Here is a 20,177-nt window from a genome sequence, read left to right as displayed (position 1 = left end):
CCAGCTCCCTGCTTGGGGCCTGGGAAAGCAGTTGAGGATGGTCCAAAGACTTGGGACCCTGCACCCATGTGGGAGACCTGGAGGAGGTTCCTGGTTCTCGGCTTCGGATCGGCGCAGCACCGGCCATTGCAGTCACTTGGGGAGTGAATCATCGGACGGAAGATCTTCCTCTCTGTCTCTCCTCTGTGTATATCTGACTGTAATAAAATGAATAAATCTTTGAAAAAAATAAAAATAAAAATAAAATAAAATACACACACAATAGCACCAAAACTCAACAAAGGGATAGAGGGCTCCACTGCAAGCTCCCCATGGCTACAGTGAGAACAGTATAAGGACAAAACCAATGGTGTTGCCCATCCAAGCATAGAATTTGCATTGTTCATGCATATGAAACATTTGTAGAAACGAAGTATATTGGTGCCAGTGCAATAGCTCAACTGGCTCTTCCTCTATCTGTCAGCATCAGCAATCCCATATACATACCAGTCCATGTCCTGACTGCTCCACTTTCCAACATTCATCTTAAGGCTGCTCCATTTTTCATCCAGCTCCTTGCTTGTGGCTTAAGAAAGCAACGAAGGATGGTCCAAAGCCTTAGGACCCTGCATCCTCGTGGGAGACCTGGAGGAAGTTCCTGGTTCCTGTCTTTGGATCAGTGCAGCACCAGCCGTTGCGGTCACTTGGGGAGTGAATCATCGGACGGAAGATCTTCCTCTCTGTCTCTCCTCCTCTCTGTATACCTGAGTTTGCAATAAAAATAAATCTTTGGGCCCGGCGGCGTGGTCTAGCGGCTAAAGTCTTCGCCTTGAAAGCCCCGGGATCCCATATGGGCGCCGGTTCTAATCCCGGCAGCTCCACTTCCCATCCAGCTCCCTGCTTGTGGCCTGGGAAAGCAGTTGAGGACGGCCCAATGCATTGGGACACTGCACCCGCGTGGGAGACCTGGAAGAGGTTCCAGGTTCCCGGCTTCGGACTGGCGCGCATCGGCCCGTTGCAGCTCACTTGGGGAGTGAATCATCGGACGGAAGATCTTCCTCTCTGTCTCTCCTCCTCTGTGTATATCTGGCTGTAATAAAATGAATAAATCTCTAAAAAAAAAATAAAATAAATCTTTAAAAAAAAAAAATAAAATAAAATCTTTTGGTTAAAAAAAAAAAAAAGAGGGCCTGGCACAGTGGCCTAGTGGCTAAAGTTCTTGCCTTGAATGTGCCAGGATCCCATATGGGTGCTGGTTCTAATCCCGGTCGACCTGCTTCCCATCCAGCTCCTTGCTTGGGGCCTGGGAAAGCAGTTGAGGATGTCCCAAAGCTTTGGGATTCTGCACCTGTGTGGGAGACCTGAAGAAAGTTCCTGGCTCCTGGCTTCGGACTGGCACAGCATCAGCCGTTGCGGTCACTTGGGGAGTGAATCATTGGACGGAAGATCTTCCTCTCTATCTCTCCTCCTCTCTGTATATCTGACTTTGTAATAAAAAATAAAGCTTAAAAAATAATAAAATAAAAAAGAAAGAAATGGGGTATATACCTGAATATGCAACAGATCTTAAATAAATTTCAACAAGAGAGACAGCTTTTCCTTCACTGATTAATTCCCCTAATGCTTGCAACAGCTGAGCTTGGGCTAACTGAAGCCAGGATCCAGGAGCTCCCTGCAGGTTCCCCACATGGGCAGCAGGGGCCCCAAGCCCTTGGACCATCATCTGCTACCTCCCAAAATATAGTGACAGGAAAAGCAGATGGAGAGCCAAAGACTCTCTTGGGCATTCCAATAGGGGATGCTGGCATTCCAAGACAGAGTTTAGCCAGCTGTCCCACAGCACCTGCCTCTTCATGAATTGTCAAGGACAATCACAATGCAGCTTGTTAGAACTCAACAAAAAATGACTTCGGGGAAAATCAGGAACTGTATTAATAAGTAAACCGTAAGTCCAAAAAGAAATAACAGCAGGGCTGGCTCTGTAGTGTATCACGTTAAGTCCCTAGCTGGGACATCTTTGTCTTACATCACAGTACCTGGGTTCAAATCCTGGCTCTGGCTCCTGGCTCCAGCTGCTTTCAGAGCCATGGCTCCCTTGACACCTTTCATTTTGCCCTGTGCCCTTCAGTTTTGTTTTGTTTTGTTTTTGTAAATAATCTTAAAATTGACTTATTTTCTTTTTTTTTCTGTTGCAGACAGTTTTTTTTTTCTGTAAATTGACTTATTTTCATTTTATCTGAAGGGCAGAGAGACAGAGATCATCCATTTGCTGTTTAATTTCTTAAATGCCTACAATAGCTAGGGGTAAGCCCAGTGAAAGCCAGGAGCCAGGAACTCAATCCAGGTCTACCACATGAGTGGCAGGGACCCAAGTTCTTGAGCCACCATTACTGTCCCCCATCTCCCCCCACCCCCCAAGTAAGCATTAGCAGGAAGCTGGAAGTGGGCCCAGCACTCTGATGGGGTATGTGGGAATCTCAGACAGCGACTCAACCACTGCACCCAATGCCTGCCCTATATGTGACCTTATCTGATGATTTTTGATCTTAGATGGAGATTATGAGGGCATGGTGACATATCAGGTTAAGGTGCTGTTCATAAAACTGGCATCCCATATCAGAGGGCTAATTCAAGTCCCAGATGATTGCATTCCCTCCCTCCTTCCTTTATTTCTTCCTTTCTTTCGTTCTTTCTTTCTTTTATTTTACTTGAAAGAGTTACACACAGAGAAAGGGACAGGTAGAGAAAGAGGGAAATAGATTGACATTCTGGTTTATACTCAAATGGCTGCAACAGCTGGAGCTGAGCTGATCTAAATCTGGGAGCCAAGAGCTTCTTCTAGGTCTTCCACCTGGATGCCGGGGCTCAGGGACCTGGGTCATCCTCCTCTGCTTTCCCAAATCATTAGCAGGCAGCTGGATCAGAAATGGAGCAGCCAGGACTTGAACCAGTGATCTTATGGGATCCAGACAAGGTAGGTGGAGGATTATCCTGATACGCCCCATAAGGATGTTTTACTTCTTTTTCAAAATTTTTATTTTATTTATAATATAGTTTACTTAGAGAGGCATGCACTCCCATATGGGCCTCCAGTCAGGGTGGGGGTGTCGAGGTATAGAGGAACAGAGATGAGACAGATGTATCAGTTCTTTTTTTTTTTTTTTTCTTTTTTCTACTGTGTTCGCTAGGAAGGAAGGGGAAGTGGCCACCTCCTTGCTGTCAAACTACATCAGCACCTGGGAATGAGTGATGGAACCCTGCTGTGGAGAAAGTCCAAGCATGTTACTTGAGTTAAGTGGCTTTGATAGTTCTGAGACATCATTGACTTCCTTGCACCAGGGTTGAGAAAATCTTCTCCAGGTCTCTTGACTGACCAAGTCCACCTTGGTGCATCCGCAGGCCCAGGAACATGCTGCTAGGTTGGCCAGGATTGTTGTCCAACCTATTCTGCTTTGCAGCTTCTACATCCTCTACTGGCCTGGAGGAGCTGGCTGTCATGTCCTACATGTGCATCTGGGCATGCTATTCACTGCACAGACATGAATAATGGAGGAGGCCCAATCCCAACAGGTACTCTCCAAGGTCAGACCACATATATTGTGATTTTTTTCCTATGGCCAGGGTTTGAGTACAGAGATCCAGGTGGAGAGTCCCCAAAGAAACCTCACTTGGGATGATTTTAGACTGGACTCTAGTATGAGCCACCTTGTGTGGGATCGGGTTTGTTCTGTCACTGGCACCATGACCAATACACATACCAGTGGATACCAGTGGATGCAGCAGCCTGTTCAGTTCTCCAGCCCCATCTTACACACACGAACCTGTGGCCTAGCCCCACCCAGCCCACCACAGGCCTGATCTTCATGTGCACCAGTGGGTGTTGTGGGCTAGCAGTGGAGTTCCTCAAGTTCACCTACCAGGCCTGCTCCCAGTCCTGGATCTAATGTATGCCAGCAAGTTCCATGGCCCTTTTTGGCATGGTCTGCTCTCAGTCCTGTCCTTTGCATGTGCCAGCAGGTGCTGCACCCTGGCCCAGCATGGTCTCTTCCCAACACCAGCTCCTGCAAGTGTGAAGTGAGTTCCTTGGGCCAGCCTGGCTCCGCCTATCACCACCCCCGGCTTTTGTGGAAACCAGTAGATTTGCAGTCCCACAGGGGTGAGCCCACAAGTGCCCTACAGAATGTTCCTCAGATCTGGTTCTCTCATGCTATGGTAGGTGCTGTGGCCCAGCCTGATGTGGCCCACCCCCTGCTCTGACACTCAGTGTGGCCTCGCCCAGTTGGGCATGCCCCCAGCCCTAACATTGACGAGCTTCAGTGGCCATGCTATTTAGCCTACCTCATGTCTGTTATGTGGGCTGGTGCCTTGGCCTGACCCAGACATGCCCTCCAGTTTCCTACCCGGATTCAGCTGCCTCGCCTACCTGTTCCTGAAGTGGCCCAATATGTGGGAGCCACCCAAAATCATTCCTCACCTGTCAAATATGCCTTCAGCCATTCCCACTTCAACCTGTTCCAACCTTCCCGGGGCAACTATAGCTTTCCACCTGGGAGCAAGGGTGGTGTGTCCCAGCCCCCAGGTCTTGAAAAAAGAAAAAAAAAAAAAAAAAAAGAACAAAACAGTGAAGATTAGTTTGCTGCAAAAATGCTTCAAACTCCGTCCGCCCACCAGCTGTATGCAACTGCCTAGGCAAGTGTTAACTCTGCTAGCAGAAAGGCAGTCACCAGCTGGAGGTTATTCTGGGCCTGATTGGCACCAACTCTTTGTTTTTTTTTTAAAGATTTATTTATGTTTATTACAAAGTCAGATATACAGAGAGGAGGAGAGACAGAGAGGAAGATCCTCCGTCCGATGATTCACTCCCCAGGTGAGCCACAACGGGCCGGTGCGCGCCGATCCGAAGCCGGGAACCAGGAACCTCCTCCAGGTCTCCCAAGCGGGTGCAGGGTCCCAATGCATTGGGCCATCCTCAACTGCCTTCCCAGGCCCCAAGCAGGGAGCTGGATGGGAAGTGGAGCTGCTGGGATTAGAACGGGTGTCCATATGGGATCCCGGGGCTTTCAAGGCGAGGACTTTAGCCGCTAGGCCACGCCGCCGGGCCCGAGACTGATATTTAAAGATTTATTGTGCTTTTTTTTTATTACAAAGTCATATATACTGAGAGGAGGAGAGACAGAGAGGAAGTGGAGCTGCCAGGATTAGAACCAGCGGCCACATGGGATCAAGGCGAGGACCTTAGCCACTAGGCCATGCTGCCGAGCCCAAGACTAATATTTTTTTAAAGACTTATTCATTTTTATTAGACAGTCAGATATAAATTGAGGAGAGACAGGGAGGAAGGTCTTCTGTTTGATGATTCACTCCCCAAGTGGCTGCAATGGCTGGAGATGAACCAATCAGGAGGCAGGAACCAGCAGCTTCTGGGTCTCCCACATGGGTGCAGGGTCCCAAGGTTTTGGACCAGCCTCGACTGCTTTCCCAGGCCACAAGCAGGGAGCTGGATGGGAAGCAGGGCCGCCAGGATTAGAACTGACACCCATATGGAATCCCAGCACATGAGAGGCAAGGGATTTAGTCACTAGACTACCATACCAGGCCTGAATTTTTTTTTTTTTTAAGATTTATCATGTGTCTTGGTGAAGATCGCATTTTGTCAAAACTGCTGGGGGTTTTCTGCCCCTCCTAGATGTTGTTTCCCAATTATTTCTCTAGATTAGGGAAATTTCCTTTATTATTTCATTAAATACATTTGGAAACTGATTTCTCTTTCTGCACCCTCTGGGATTCCCATAATTCTGTCTCTCTCTCTTTTTTTATAAATGTGGAAAGTTTGTTTTTTTTTTAAAGATTTATTTATTTTTTTATTACAAAGTCAGATATACAGAGAGGAGGAAAGACAGAGGGGAAGATCTTCTGTCCGATGATTCACTCCCCAAGTGAGCCGCAACTGCCGGTGCTGCGCTGATCCAAAGCCAGGAGCCAGGAACCTCTTCCGGGTCTCCCACGCGGGTGCAGGGTCCCAATGCATTGGGCCGTCCTCAACTGCTTTCCCAGGCCACAAGCAGGGAGCTGGATGGGAAGTGGAGCTGCCGGGATTAGAACCGGCACCCATATGGGATCCCGGTGTGTTCAAGGCGAGGACTTTAGCCGCTAGGCCACTGTGCCAGGCCCATGGATCCCATAACTCTTGTATTGAACCTTTTAATAATGTCTTTCAATTCTTGAATATTAATTTAGCCTGATCCAGATCTGCTTCCAGCTTTTTATTTGTTTCCCCTGGTGACAGAAAATATCTTCTAAATTTGAGATTTTTTCTTTTGCCTCCTGCTGGGGTCTGTGCAGTTGGTATGGATGGCATGAAGGTGTGAAGAGAACAGCTCCCCTGTTTGGCAGGGCCCAGGGGAGCTTCCAGCTGATTGGCAGGGCCCGGCGGATTTCTCTCTGATCACCTTGACACAGTCTCACCACCTTTTTGCATAGACACTGAAGCACCCCACTAAGAATTCTGTAATCTATTGAGGCATTGTTTGCCCCTGTAAAATAGCTTTGGCAAGTAATGTTAATGTTAATGTAGAGTTAATGTTATTGATAATATCTTCGTGAGTGGGACTTTAACTGCACACAGGAGTACAATTAAACTCATGCCATTTCTGGACACCTTATTGTGTGCCTACCCATTGCCCTGAAATCTGGCCCAGACATATAGCATGCCTTCTGGGAAATGGCTTAATAAGAATTTCACAAACTAACGGAATTGATGGGAGTATGAGTGGAAACTGCTATGGCAAAAAATATAGTTATTGTGACCTTAAAGGTTAGCCTGTCCTTGCAACTCTTTAGAACATAGAAAATGTAGCTGTTTTAGCTGCTTTTATAACTTTTTTTTTAAGATTTATTTATTTTATTACAAAGTCAGATATACAGAGAGGAGGAGAGACAGAGAGGAAGATCTTCCGTCTGATGATTCACTCCCCAGGTGAGCCGCAACGGCTCTGCTTTTATAACTTTTTAACTAGAGGAAATATAGGGCGATTCTATTAACATCGCAGAGATATACTTTTGATTATTGTTTGATTGCTTATGAGGTTGTAGAGCCTATAGTTGTAGGGGGATTTAATGTTTGAAACTTTTGTCTTAGATCCTTATGTTTTTTCCCTTTTGATGTATTTCTCCCATTAAGTGATAGATAAGTTGTGAAAATAAAATGTAGTAGGAATGTTTTACTAATGAGTAGGTAACCATCTGTGCCTCAGCCTTGGAGTTCTGGCTGTCACCTAATGGCTACTTCTGAAGAATGAATAATGGCTTGCTTTAAAGAAACTGATTATAGTAACTTGCAGAGTTATCTTTAAGAGCACCTGGTTGACCATGAAGTAAAAATTAATTGAACATCCGTGTATGCTGTCTTAGTTCTAAAGTTAAAGATAAAAAATTGAACGTTTGTGCAGAGGCTAGTGATGTGTCTAAGTAAATAAAAAGGACAGCTTCTTCTGGAGAATAAAGCATATAGCAAGAAGCCACCAAGTAAGAGTGTCTGTGTCTTTTCTTTATCGCCGACTCCACGCACCCTTCTCGAGCTCTGAACTCTAGGCTGGAGCTGGACTCCGGCAGCCTCCTTCATTTTATTTTGGAGACTCTCCGCTGTACTTTTTATTTGCTCCACTGTATTCTTCATTTCTGATATATCAGCTTTCATTTGATTCATTTCCAGTGCGACATATTCCTTATATTCCTTGAATGCCTGCTTTACGTGCTTCTCATTGATAAGTTTTATGACAAGTGTTTTGAATTCTGTATCCCCATTTTCTCAGTTAATTCTGAGGTTGGCATAGGGTTTTCCTTCTTTGCAGGGTGGTCTTCAGTAATATTCATTGTGCCGTTGTCTCTTTTACTCTCGGTCATTGTACTTCTGGTTATCAGATTCTTCTCCTTGGGGCAGGTTTCTAAGCTGTGTCACCACAGGTTTACAGTTCGATTTTACTTATTGCCATTGCCACACAGCTCTTTGCTTGCAGCCATTTGTGTCACTCCCTCCAGCAAGTTCCAGGTCTGGGTTCTTATGTTAGATTTCCACCGTGGTCTCCACAGCCCCAGCTCCTGGCTCACCAATCTCAACCTCCTGTGATATCGTGCTGAGGCTGCATAATTGTCTGTACAACCTCTCTCCCACTTTCAGTTGGAGCAGGTCCCAGGATTAGGGAGACACAAGGTGTCCTATATAGCTAGGTTGTTGGTGGTGCTGATCTTGCTGGAACCTGTTGACTGTTAGGTCTGGGTGCCACACATACCTATTTTGACCCGTATAATGCTGCAGTCAGTATTATTTTCCTGTGGGACCAGTACAATGCACTAAGTCCAGTGAGTTTGTTCCCAGCTCAGCACATGCACAGCTCACTGTTGTCCCTGCAGTCTTAAACTTTTTCCACAGTGTATAAAATGGCTTCTGATATGCCACTACTAGAGTTCTTGATCTGCTGGCCATCAGGTCTTAGGGCTACTGGAACCTGTCTTGGGTGGAACCTGTAGGATGCCACATTGTTGCAGTTCGCTGAGCCAGAATTGAGTTTACTGCCAGTCAGTGCAAGTGCAAAACTGTCCATAGTCCTTGTCTCCTTAAACAAAATGTCACCCAATACTGCTCTAGTGTGCAGACTGGGTTGTGAAATCCACCCTGTTTTCGCACTGCCCGTCTGGGATCTGCTACTCTGTCTCTGCTCCTGGTAAAATCAAACAGACCAGCAGGATGGACAGTTCTTTGTCTGGGTTCACCTCCTGTGCTCCTGGTGAATGTCCCTTCCCACCTGGTTGCTGGTGTATTCTGGCTGCCGGAGAGATTCATATCACCACTTGCTGGATAAGGCTGGGGTATCAGTCACTGCAACACCACACCATTGTGGCCACTGCTTTCCTGTGTCTGTCAGTCTCCAGCTGTCCCTCTGCTGTTGTTCTGTCCTCTTCTGTTTCCTGGAATGTGCCCTCTTTGCTTCATACTGGTTAATGTTTCTCCATCTGTTTAAACGTGTCCTTACCCTATTCTACCATCTTGATTCTTGTACTCTAATAAATCTTTTTTAAAAAATGATCCTAGGGCCCGGCGGCATGGCCTAGCGACTGAAGTCCTCGCCTTGAACGCACCGGGATCCCATATGGGCACTGGTTCTAATCCCGGCAGCTCTGCTTCCCATCCAGCTCCCTGCTTGTGGCCTGAGAAAGCAGTTCAGGATGGCCCATTGCTTTGGGACCCTGCACCCACGTGGGAGACCCAGAAGAAGATTCCAGGTTCCCGGCATCGGATCGGCGCACAGCACCAGCCCGTTGCAGCTCACTTGGGGAGTGAATCATCGGACGGAAGATCTTCCTCTCTGTCTCTCCTCTCTGTATATCTGACTTTGTAATAAAAAATAAATAAATCTTTAAAAAATGATCCTAAATATACCAACATACCAATGAATGAGCAAGTGACACAATGGGTGGGTAGAGACAGGAGAAGGGTTGGTGTATGAATGGACAGAGCAAGGTTGAAGGCATCTCTCTCTCTCTTTTCTTTTCCTGTTATGAGTCTTATTGATGTGCTGTACTTTTTGTTGTTGCTAAAAATTTATTTTCTGGGCCCAGTGGCATGGCCTAGCGGCTAAAGTCCTCGCCTTGAAAGCCCCGGGATCCCATATGGGCACTGGTTCTAATCCCGGCAGTTCCGCTTCCCATCCAGCTCCCTGCTTGTGGCTTGGGAAAGCAGCACCCGCATGGGAGACCCAGAAGAGGTTCCTGGTTCCCAGCTTCGTATTGGTGCAGCACCGGCCGTTGCGGTCACTTGGGGAGTGAATCATCGGACAGAAGATCTTCCTCTGTCTCTCCACTTCTCTGTATATCTGATTTTACAATAAAAAGAAAATAAATATTTTTTTATAAAGATTTTTTTTATTATTATTACAAAGTCAGACATACAGAGAGGAGGAAAGACAGAGAGGAAGATCTTCCGTCCAATGATTCACTCCCCAAGTGGCTGCAACAGCTGGTGCTGCACCAATACGAAGCCAGGAGCCTCTTCTGGGTCTCCCACGTGGATGCAGGATCCCAAGTCTCTGGACCATCCTCGACTGCTTTTCCAGGCCAAAAGCAGGGAGCTTGATGGGAAGCAGGGTGGCCAAGACTTGAATTGGCGCTCACATGGGATCCTGGTGTGTGCAAGGTGAGGACTTTAGCCGCTAGGCTACTGTGCTGGGACCTCAGGAGACATTTCTTACACCTCCTGGGCACTCTGCATCATAGTAGGGCCTTTAGATGCATGCACACTAGAGAAACGGGACATGATCATTAAGAACAATTTCCAGGTTGGAAACAATGAGAAGAAAACATGAAAGCATGGTGCTATAAAAGGTGTATTTAATATCACAACCAGCATGGCATGAATTGAGTTGGAGAGGGTGCAACATGCTTTTGAGAAAATAAGAAAAGATGCAGGTACAAGGTAAAGGCTACAACAGCAGGTGGTCAAAGGGAATTCCCTTCTCTGGCGAAGGAGGTTCACCTAGCAGGTTGGCTGTCTCAATCTTTTATTGAACTGCTTGGGGAGGCAAATTACAGGATTTGATGTGGCAGAAATGTTGATAGCTATGTCCCATACTAATGTTAACCAGTCAATGCTTGATGATCAGGAAGCAACAGTGTGACCCAAGTACTTAAGTCAGTTTATGACTGCTTCAAGGATATCTTAAAGCACATAGTCCTGTGGCCTTGGACTGTTGCCTAACTCAGACCCTCACCCACAGTCCTTGACCTCAGTCTTTAGTGCACTCACACATCATTGCCTGTGGAGTTTGACCTCCATCTCTGGCACCAGCATGCTGTGAACTCAAGATTCCTGAACGTCTGCCCTGCTTTTCTATACCAAGTCACATTGTTACTTTTAACAAACTGCCTGTGGCATCCAAGGCAAGGCAAACTCCCTACAACAGGATCAGACTCCAGCAGGCTCCTGAAGGCTCTGGCTCAGATTGGGATACGGGAAAAGAAGAGAAAGGACTTTTCAGAGGAGCTGCACTCTGAAGGGCCTGAGGTAGGAGCAGGTGGGAGGTTGCCCCAGGGAAAAAGTGTGAGTTCTTAGCTCTGGAGTACTTCTTGTTTGTACTAATGCATCCCCAGGTCTGGGAGGTGGAGCATGGGGGAAGCAGAATCAATGCAGGTAATCTGTATTATTTCACTAGCACACAAAGCCCCCACCTGTGCCCACTGTATTTATCCTGGTCATCACTGTATTCCCATCTCCTAGAGCAGTGATAGGTACAAAGCAGCTAGCTGCCCCAAAAGCACATGAGGAGTGTAAGAATGTTACTAGGAAGACACAGAATAAGAGTTAGTGATAATTATCAGTTATTGAACACATGCATATGGCAGGCAGTTAACCAGATCTTATTTGATCCTTCAGCTTAAAAAAAAAAAAAAAAAAAGATTCAGGGCCCTGCGCAATAGCATAGTGGTCAAGGTTCTCACCTTAAATGCGTTGGGATCCCATATGGGCGCCGGTCCTAAGCCCGGTGGCCCCGCTTCCCATCCAGCTCCCTGCTTGTGGCCTGGGAAAGCAGTTGAGGACGGCCCAAAGCCTTGGGACCCTGCACCTGTGTGGGAGACCTGGAAGAGCTCCTGGTTTCTGGCTTCAGATTGGCTTAGCTCCAGCTGTTGCGGTCACTTGGGGAGTGAATCATTGGACGGAAGATCTTCCTCTCTGTCTCTTCTCCTCTCTGTCTCTCCTCCTCTCAGTATATCTGACTTTGTAATAAAAATAAAATAAATCTTTAAAAAAAAAAGATTGGTTTATTTTTATTGCAAAGTCAGATATACAGAGAGGAGGAGAGATAGAGAGGAAGTGGAGCTGCCGGGATTAGAACCAGCGGCCACATGGGATCAAGGCGAGGACCTTAGCCACTAGGCCACGCTGCCAAGCCCAACCAATCTTTTTTAAAAAAGAATTCATCTGTTTATTTGAAAGTCAAAGAAACAGAGAGGGAGGGAGAGATAGATTGATTCCATATGATGGTTAACTCCCCAAATGACTGCAACAACCCAGTTTGGGTCAGACCAAAAACCAGGGAGTTAGAAACACCACCCCGTTTCCCCATATGGGTGACAGGAACCCAAGTAGTGAGCCATTGGCTGCTGTTCAGGACTCTCATGAGGAAGCTGAAGTGCAGGGTCTCAAACCAGAACTCTCAATGGGATGCAAGTCCCCGGGCCAGGCTTAATCCACCATGCCACAATGCTGCTCCAACCTCCTCCAACGTTTGCTCATTTTATAGACTTGAGAACCAAGGCATCATGTCATCGTCATTTCACAGTTCCCTAACTAGTAAGTGACATGACTGCGAAACTTCACAGTTTATCTTCCTCTGAACACAGGGTCTATTATTAAAAATGCAGTTTGGGAAAGTGCATCTAGTAGGTAGCTGATTTAAAAGCACAGGGCGGGTGGGTGCCATGGCATAACAGGCTAAGCTACCATCTATAATGCCAACATCCCACACAGGAACCAGTTTGAGTCCAGGCTGCTCCTCTTCTGATCCAGCTTTCTGCTAACGTACCTGGGAAAGTAACAGAAGATGGTACAAGTCCTTGGACTCCTGCACCTACATGGAAGACCGCATGAAGTTCCTGGTTCCCGGATTCAGCTTGGCCCAGCCCCAGCCACTGCCAACACACAGCAATGAGCATGAACTACAGCAGTTACGATTGGAGTGGAGAAAAAAGGATCTAGTTTTTGGTGCTTCCAAGTCCTTGCAAATAACACGCAGGGAGGGCCAGGTTACTTGCTGGTGCAGGGCCTGACTCAGTTTCTCATCAGGGAGTGGGAGCAGCCTTTTCTGATTCCTAATTCGACATCACACCCGACAGTCTAGATCGATGATCTCAATGTCTAGGTCTCCTAATTTTCCAAACCACTTAACAACACGCCGATCATTCACGCCATGAAAACGGCCAGAGGGCTCCCAGACAGTCCAACCGGGTAAGCCCTACAAAGAGAAAGGTGGCGCTTCTTCCAAGAACTACAACTCCCACAAGGCACTGGGCGAAGTAACTGGGTTCCGGCCTGAGTTTATTTCCGGTCTTTCGGGTGCTGACGCTCTCTTCCTGTCTAGGTGGCTCCCCGAAAGGCATTGGGATGCCCACGGTGAGTCCTGAGGCGTGGGGGATCGGAGCCGGAGAGGCGAGTGTCCTGTCCGCCCCTCACGCAGTGCCTGGCGCTTAGCTCCAGGGGGGCAGGACGGTGCGCCGAAGGACGTGTCACCTTGACGAGATGGGGCAAGGGGACGGAGCGGAATGGGACCCGGGAACGAGTCGGGGTGTAAGAGGGATGGCCTGCGCTGGGGGCTGCGGTTCGGGAACTTCGGGAGGACCCCGCGAGCGAGCGATGGGGGAGGGGCGTCCCCGGAAAGCATCAGCCGTGGGGACTGCTGTGCGCGGGGACGCTAGATGCTCTGCGGACCCCAGAATGGCCGGCATCAGGCGTGCTGGGGAAGCCCCTTGCTGGCCACAGGCTGCCCACTCAGAGACCCCGAAGAGGGCAGGAGGGATGCGGGGGCTGCAGGTGGAGATGCTAGGGGCGTCAGGAGGAAGGGTCGGCGCAGGTGGGTGCTTGCTACTTTGCTAGGAGCCTGGGAGGGGGGCTGCCAGGGGGATTTTGTTGGCTTCTCCCGGTTTTGAATGGACTGGTCACTCGATTGGAATCTCTACAGATGAGGCTGCTGGCCTTAGTGGCAGTGGCTGTGTGTGCTGTCACTCAAGCCGAGGAGGGAGCCAGACTCTTGGCGTCCAAATCGCTGCTGAACAGATATGCAGTGGAGGGGCGCGACCTGACCTTGCAATACAACATCTACAATGTGGGCTCCAGGTGAGGGGATTCCGCGTTCTTGGTCCATGGGGGCACCGGGAGCATCTCAGCAGGGATGTGGGATTTTTCTGAGGGAGACTGCCAGTGCCAGGTTTCATGGGTAAAAGAATTTACTGCTGGGCCTACTTTTTGGAAAGGCAGATGTTATTGGATTGTGAACTGTAAAAGACCATTTTGGGGGAGGGAGAGGGGCTGTGCAGTGGTATTACAGGCTAATCCTCCGCCTTGTGGCACCGGCATCCCATATGGTGCTGGATTAGCCTCCTGTGGCACTGTACCAGTTTTGATTGCTATAACTTTATGCCTGTGACTACTAACGCTTGTTCTGCTCCTTTCATTTTCCAGTGCTGCGTTAGATGTGGAATTATCAGATGATTCCTTCCCTCCAGAAGACTTTGGCATTGTCTCTGGAATGCTCAATGTCAAATGGGACCGGATTGCCCCGTATCCTCTTGGCACAGGATTATGAAGGCTTGGTGGTGGTTTTGTGAGTGCGAGTGGGAGAGAGAATGATGAAGCATTCCCAGCGAAGTAGCGAGGATACTTGAAGCAGGCTGGGTGTACGTGGCTAGTCACCTGTCATCTTTGGGGTCATGCAAGGATGTTTAGGTGCTTTTAAAAGAAATCCATTGGAGTGCTTGCCTAGAGAGCCTGGGTAGCCTGTCACAGTCTCTTAGTCAGTGAGTCTGTGATTTGCCAGTCATTTCCTGAGTATTGAATTGGGTTTATTTCCCCTTGCAAATTAAAGTATGTTTAGATTTTCTAGAGAAGGTGAATATTCTCTTTGTATTTATTGTTTTCTTCCCCGGCTCACTGTGCGCCCCGCCCCCCGCCATCAGTTTCTTCAGTTACAGTCAGTGAGAAGTTTTTCAGTGAGCTTAAGTGACTCTAACATATGTTGTTTTGAAAGTATCCTTTACAATCTTTGATCTGGTATGTAGCTTAGACCCTCTGCCTTTGGCTGGAAAGACAGACTTTGTCTAGAAAGACGTTTTGTACCACACATTTGAGCCCTGAAAAAGTCTTTTTTGTTCCTACTGAGTATTGCAGATCACTATGGACATTGGCAGATGTTTTGTGAATGGTCCATGCAGTGCCTAAGTTGAAAAATCTTGACCACTTCACTTGTTTTCACTTTCCTTAACTCTCGGACCAGCGCCAGCAACGTCTCCCACACCGTGGTCCTGCGCCCCCTCAAGGCTGGGTATTTTAACTTCACCTCAGCGACCATCACTTACCTGGCCCAGGAGGACGGGCCTGTTGTGGTGAGTTCCCCAGACCCTTAGCTGCATCTAGTATGGATTCACCTTCCCTATGAAACCTTGGAGAAAATTTCCACAGTAGCCACAGCATTCTGAATATGGGTCATAAACTTGGATGAAAACTTGGTATTGTCGCAAAGAAGTATGACTGTATGACCCAGAGCTGGTGGTGGAGATGGACAGGAGAGGCATAGCATAGCATTCCCTTCCCTTCATTCCTCATGCCTTCCTTTTAGTCTGCTCAGTTTATTTTTGTCCTTACCTACCCAGTACGTCTTCTGTGTTGCTGTCGGATTACTGCCAGTTTCCTGTTATTCATTGCACACCTCCCAGGAGTTGTCCTCTGCCTCTCCTGCTTTCTCTCTCACTGTGCCCATATAGTCCTTCTGTTCCTCCTAAGGACAAGCTCCTTCATGTCACCCTTCTTCCCTGTTCTGCGTTTGAAGTCTTCTGTTGCCTCCGCTGGGTTATTTGAAAGTTTCTCCAGACTTATGTCTTAAGCTTGACCTGCGTATCCTTGTTCCTGTCTTTTCCATTCTACACTTCCTTTTTCTCTTGTCTCATTCCTTCAGAGGATAGTGATTGATCACATGTACACGTAGCGCTGATAGTGCTTAAACATTGAGTTACTGGCTGGCTTGGAGGCTTTTTCCTCTTGCCCCTTGCCACCTTCCAGTTACACATAAATGCATCCAGGGATTTTGCCTTTTATGTCTGCATCCTGTTAATAGCAGGTACGAGTAGTAAAACTTTTGTTTTTTTCAAGATTTATTTTTACTGGAAAGGCAGATCTATAGAGAGAAAGAGAAAAAGATCTTCCATCCACTGACTCACTCCCACGAGAGCTGCAACAGCCAGAGCTGAACCATTCAGGAGCTAGTATCTCCCATGCAGGTGCAGGGACCAGAGGACTTGGGCCACCCTCCACTTCTTTTCCAGGCCACAAGCAGGGAGCTTAGTGGGAAGTGGAGCAGCAAAAACATGAACTGGCACCCATATGGGAACCTCAGCACTCGAAGGGAAGGATTAACCAATTGAGACATTGAGTTAATCGTACCCTCCTCCATCCCCAGTAAATAATGTTTAATTGCTGGAGAAGTCCGCAGACATGTATGGAGCCCCTGAGATGTGTACTCCCACAAGAATACCAAGGTTAGGAGACTTTGCCAACCCTTAAACCAGCTTAGGTTATACATTTATGAAGCCAAAATGGGTGGCCCTGTGACAAGACTATGCAAATGGCTGGTGACTACTCAGTGAGGATGTGGTAGGAAAGGAACCAGAATCAGCAGAATCAGCCGTCAAACTGAGAAACCTGAGAGTCTCCGACCCTCAGTGCCCTTTGGTAATCTCTTCTTGCTGACCACGAGGAGCCACTATCTTGTCATTCTTCTACATCGTGTGCCCCTGTGACTGTGTGGTTCTGCCTGGTACCGGATGGGTTAATAGGTCAAAGGCTCTGCTACCACTGTGGGACAAAGTTGTTTGCAGTGTGCTGCAAGCTCTCGGCTGCCTCTCTTCAAGACAGGAATGTGGGGCAGGCTCAGACCCCTTGTCTGCTAGCATACACTGGGGTAGAGCTTTCTGCTTGTCAGAATCCTTCAACCCTGCAAAGCCAAGAAGTGAAGTGTATTTACACTTAGGGAACAAGTAGATGATTGCCAAGGGTGAGTCTTTTCCAGTACACTCCTGGCCCCTTAGAGGAGCCAGGGGTGGGGAGCAGCTCGCCCCTTTGCAGAGTACGAGGGGAAAGGTGGACGGGTTTGGCTTGAGTTGACTGGCCCTGTTCTGTAGACGCTCACTAGGAGGTGTTTCAGAGGTCTCCCAGCTCCTGGTGTATCCCTCCGTGAGGGTGACCCTCTCGAGACACTCATCAGCTCTGCAGTTCAACTTTCCCTCTGAGCTCTCTCGGATCTGCAGGAGCTAAGAAGCTGATCCTTAGGGTCTGGTTGGCTGGAACTCACAGGTGAGATGGACTAGAGACTATCCTTAATCCCCCGTCTTTTCTTCTTTTCAGATTGGCTCTACCAGCGCACCTGGACAGGGAGGCATCCTGGCCCAGCGGGAGTTTGATAGGAGATTCTCCCCCCATTTTGTAAGTTTTTCTCCCATCGTTCCTCTGGTGTAAGCGCACCACTTCAGTTGTGGGCCTTTCAACCTCCTTAGAAGATTGGTTTTGTTGATTGGTTCTTGCCCTGCCTATCTGATTTGTTTGTTTGCTTGTGTTTCTGATAGAGGCAGCCACCAAATGTCCCAATTTAACCATGCCCACCGTTCTTTGACAATGAGAGCGTAATTGCCAGGGCCATTCAGCTGGCCTTTCTCTGTGCTGCCTTGAGTAGAGCCCCATCTTACAGCCTTGGGTTGGTCTTGAAGTTTCAAAGATGAAAGAATCGTGGGGTGCTGGGCAAGTTAGGTAGGAACTTGGAAGTGGGCTGTTTGAGGAGAGAGGATGTTTTGTGAAGAGGTGCTGAGAGTGCTGAGTGAGGGAATCTGCTCCTTCAGTACTTCAGTTGGAGAAATGATGAGCAGGTCCCTTTTGTTAGCGACATGACAGTTTGTGGAGGGCTGGACGAGTAAGCGGGAAAAAGGCGGCTGTGGCCGAGGCGTCCTGCAAGTCACCGACAGGGCGGGCCGTGGAGCCCGACTTCCAGAGCTAGGGAGAGGGCTTTCTGCAAGGGCTGTTTCGGTCAGAAAGAAACAGTCAGATGTCCCAGGATATTGGGGCAGCTCAGCTTTGAGGAGCAATGGGATGCAGTCCAGTCAGCGTTGCAGGGCAGCACGCAGAGGGAGGAGTGGAAAAGGGAATCTGAGGTGTAAGTTGGTGGTATCCCAGGAGACTCCGCTGTCGGGCTACTCCCGTTCTCCATGATGGCCTGGAATCCAGTGCAGGCTGAGGCAAGCCTGGCTTTGACTTCATAGCCTAGAAAAGAGATGGGTCCTAGAAGAGAGCTGCTCTGATGGAGGCAGTCAGGGATCAGAAAAGAACCTTGCTGGCCAAAGGTGGAGGGAAAAAAAAGCTAAATAGCACCTGCCCTCTCTAAGCATGGCTTTTCTCTTTCACAGCTGGACTGGGCAGCCTTCGGGGTCATGACCCTTCCCTCCATCGGCATCCCCCTGCTACTATGGTACTCTAGCAAGAGGAAATACGACACCCCGAAACCCAAGAAGAACTGAATGGGGCTTCTACAGCCCTCTTCTAAGAAATCCAGGTGCTTTGCAGACTCCCAGGGCTATGTCAAATGCAGTCTCTTCTCCCTCGGCCCTTGACCACCTTCCCCTGGGTCCTGGCCTGTCCTCTGCCAGAGGGAAGGAGCCGGGGCCCAAGAGTCTGAGGGCATCCTTGGTTCCACTGTGAAGCCATATAAGCAGGAATGCCTTTGGCAGCTGCCCGGAGCCTAGGAGGCCCCTCTGGGACTCTCCCAAGGTGCTGTGGGTGTACTGCTGGCAAAGTGAATTCTCAGGAGTCCAGGAGGCGCACTTCAGAGACCACCTGACACCCTCTTCACCCCCTCAGCACCCACTCCCCCCTCCACCTCAGAAGAGTATGGAAGATGAAACAGAAGCTGTGGGCCCTTGGAGGCCTAAGGTCTTTGTTTTGAGTCAGCCAAGCGCTTACTGAATGGGGTTTTCTAATAAAAACAAAATGCCACACTGCCTTGTCTTTGTTCCGTCCTCTGGGCGAGCCCAGGGAGCCACTGAAGCTCAAGTTCCAGGTTCCTGGCCCTGTGAGCAGGTGAGCTGACTGGTGCTCCCTTGTTTGCAGGGTTGTGGGTCCTGCTTCCACAGAGGTCTCAGGCCCTTATTTAAATCTCTGACTCTCCTTGGATTGTTCCTTCGCATGCTCACCTACTCCGCTACACCTGCCCTGCTGCCCTGCACAGCCAGGGATGACTGGGTGGGACAAAATGGTCACAGGGGAACAGCCACACCCACACCTTGAGAACCAGCCTTTTTTAAAAAAATAATAAATTTACTTACTTTTTTTTTTTAAAGATTTATTCATTTTTTATTACAAAGTCAGATATACAGAGAGGAGGAGAGACAGAGAGGAAGATCTTCCGTCCGATGATTCACTCCCCAAGTGAGCCGCAACGGCCGGTGCTATGCCAATCCGAAGCCGGGAACCAGGAACCTCTTCCGGGTCTCCCACACAGGTGCAGGGTCCCAGAGCTTTTGGGCCGTCCTCGACGACTGCTTTTCCAGGCCACAAGCAGAGAGCTGGATGGGAAGTGGAGCTGCCGGGATTAGAACCGGCGCCCATTTGGGATCCCGGTGTGTTCAGGTGTGTTCAAGGCGAGGACTTTAGCCGCTAGGCCATGCCGCCGGGCCCAAATTTACTTAATTTTAAGTGTCTGTTACATAGGTGAGGGGATTGCAGACCCATGCAAGTCTCTGGGTGCTATGGGTAGGGATGGGGGAAAGGTGAGTAAGGGGAAAGATCCTGCCCTCCTTCCTGTGACTGCAGGGTAGGAGTTGGGGAGGAAGATGTTTTTCTACTCCTTGCTGCCAGATCACATCAGCACCAGGAGACAGATGGTCCCCAGGGTCCCTGATAGGGGAAGAATGTCCTGAGTAGTCTGTTGTTGGTTTCATCGCTGCCTGTCTGTGTTTTGGTATGTCCATTGCCTTAGATCTTGCTGGAGAATTTGGCCTATAGTGGTTGTTCAACCTGCTTCTCTTTACATCTTATGGTGAGGCATTCGAAGTCCTCTGTTGAGTCGGCTGTCTTATCCTGGTATATTGTCTTTCCTTCCATGAAATAAGCAATGGGGGAAGCCCAGTCCCACAGCATGTGCTCTGAGGCCAGATGTGCATGTGGTATTCCCTGAGGTTGGGGATCAGATGCAGAGGACCCATCAGGCCAGCTCCTAAGAGCCCCTACCGAGTTAGTGCCCAGACCTGACTTTCACATGTGCCAGCAGGTGCTACAACCCAGCCCAACCCATCCCATCCTGTCCCCAGACCCAGCCTCATGTGCACCTCCCTAGAACCCCAACAGGCCTGTACTCAAACCTGACTTCCACGTGTGCCAGCAGGTGCTGTGGTCCAGT

General features: G+C 48.7%; 1 protein-coding gene across 1 annotated transcript; it reads left to right on the top strand.

Annotated features, from left to right (window-relative positions):
- Nucleotides 1–13,671: 13,671 nt before the first annotated feature.
- On the top strand, nucleotides 13,672–18,775 carry SSR2 (signal sequence receptor subunit 2). Its single transcript, XM_004589023.3, has 5 exons — nucleotides 13,672–13,861; nucleotides 14,207–14,305; nucleotides 15,018–15,126; nucleotides 17,141–17,218; nucleotides 18,190–18,775. Exons 1-5 carry the CDS (start codon nucleotides 13,707–13,709, stop codon nucleotides 18,298–18,300), a joined length of 552 nt encoding a protein of 183 aa, XP_004589080.2. The 5' UTR covers nucleotides 13,672–13,706; the 3' UTR covers nucleotides 18,301–18,775.
- The last annotated feature ends 1,402 nt before the right edge of the window (nucleotides 18,776–20,177 follow it).

Source organism: Ochotona princeps, chromosome 2, assembly GCF_030435755.1.
Source record: "Ochotona princeps isolate mOchPri1 chromosome 2, mOchPri1.hap1, whole genome shotgun sequence".
NCBI lineage: Eukaryota > Metazoa > Chordata > Mammalia > Lagomorpha > Ochotonidae > Ochotona > Ochotona princeps.
This window is presented reverse-complemented; position numbering and strand designations above follow the sequence as displayed.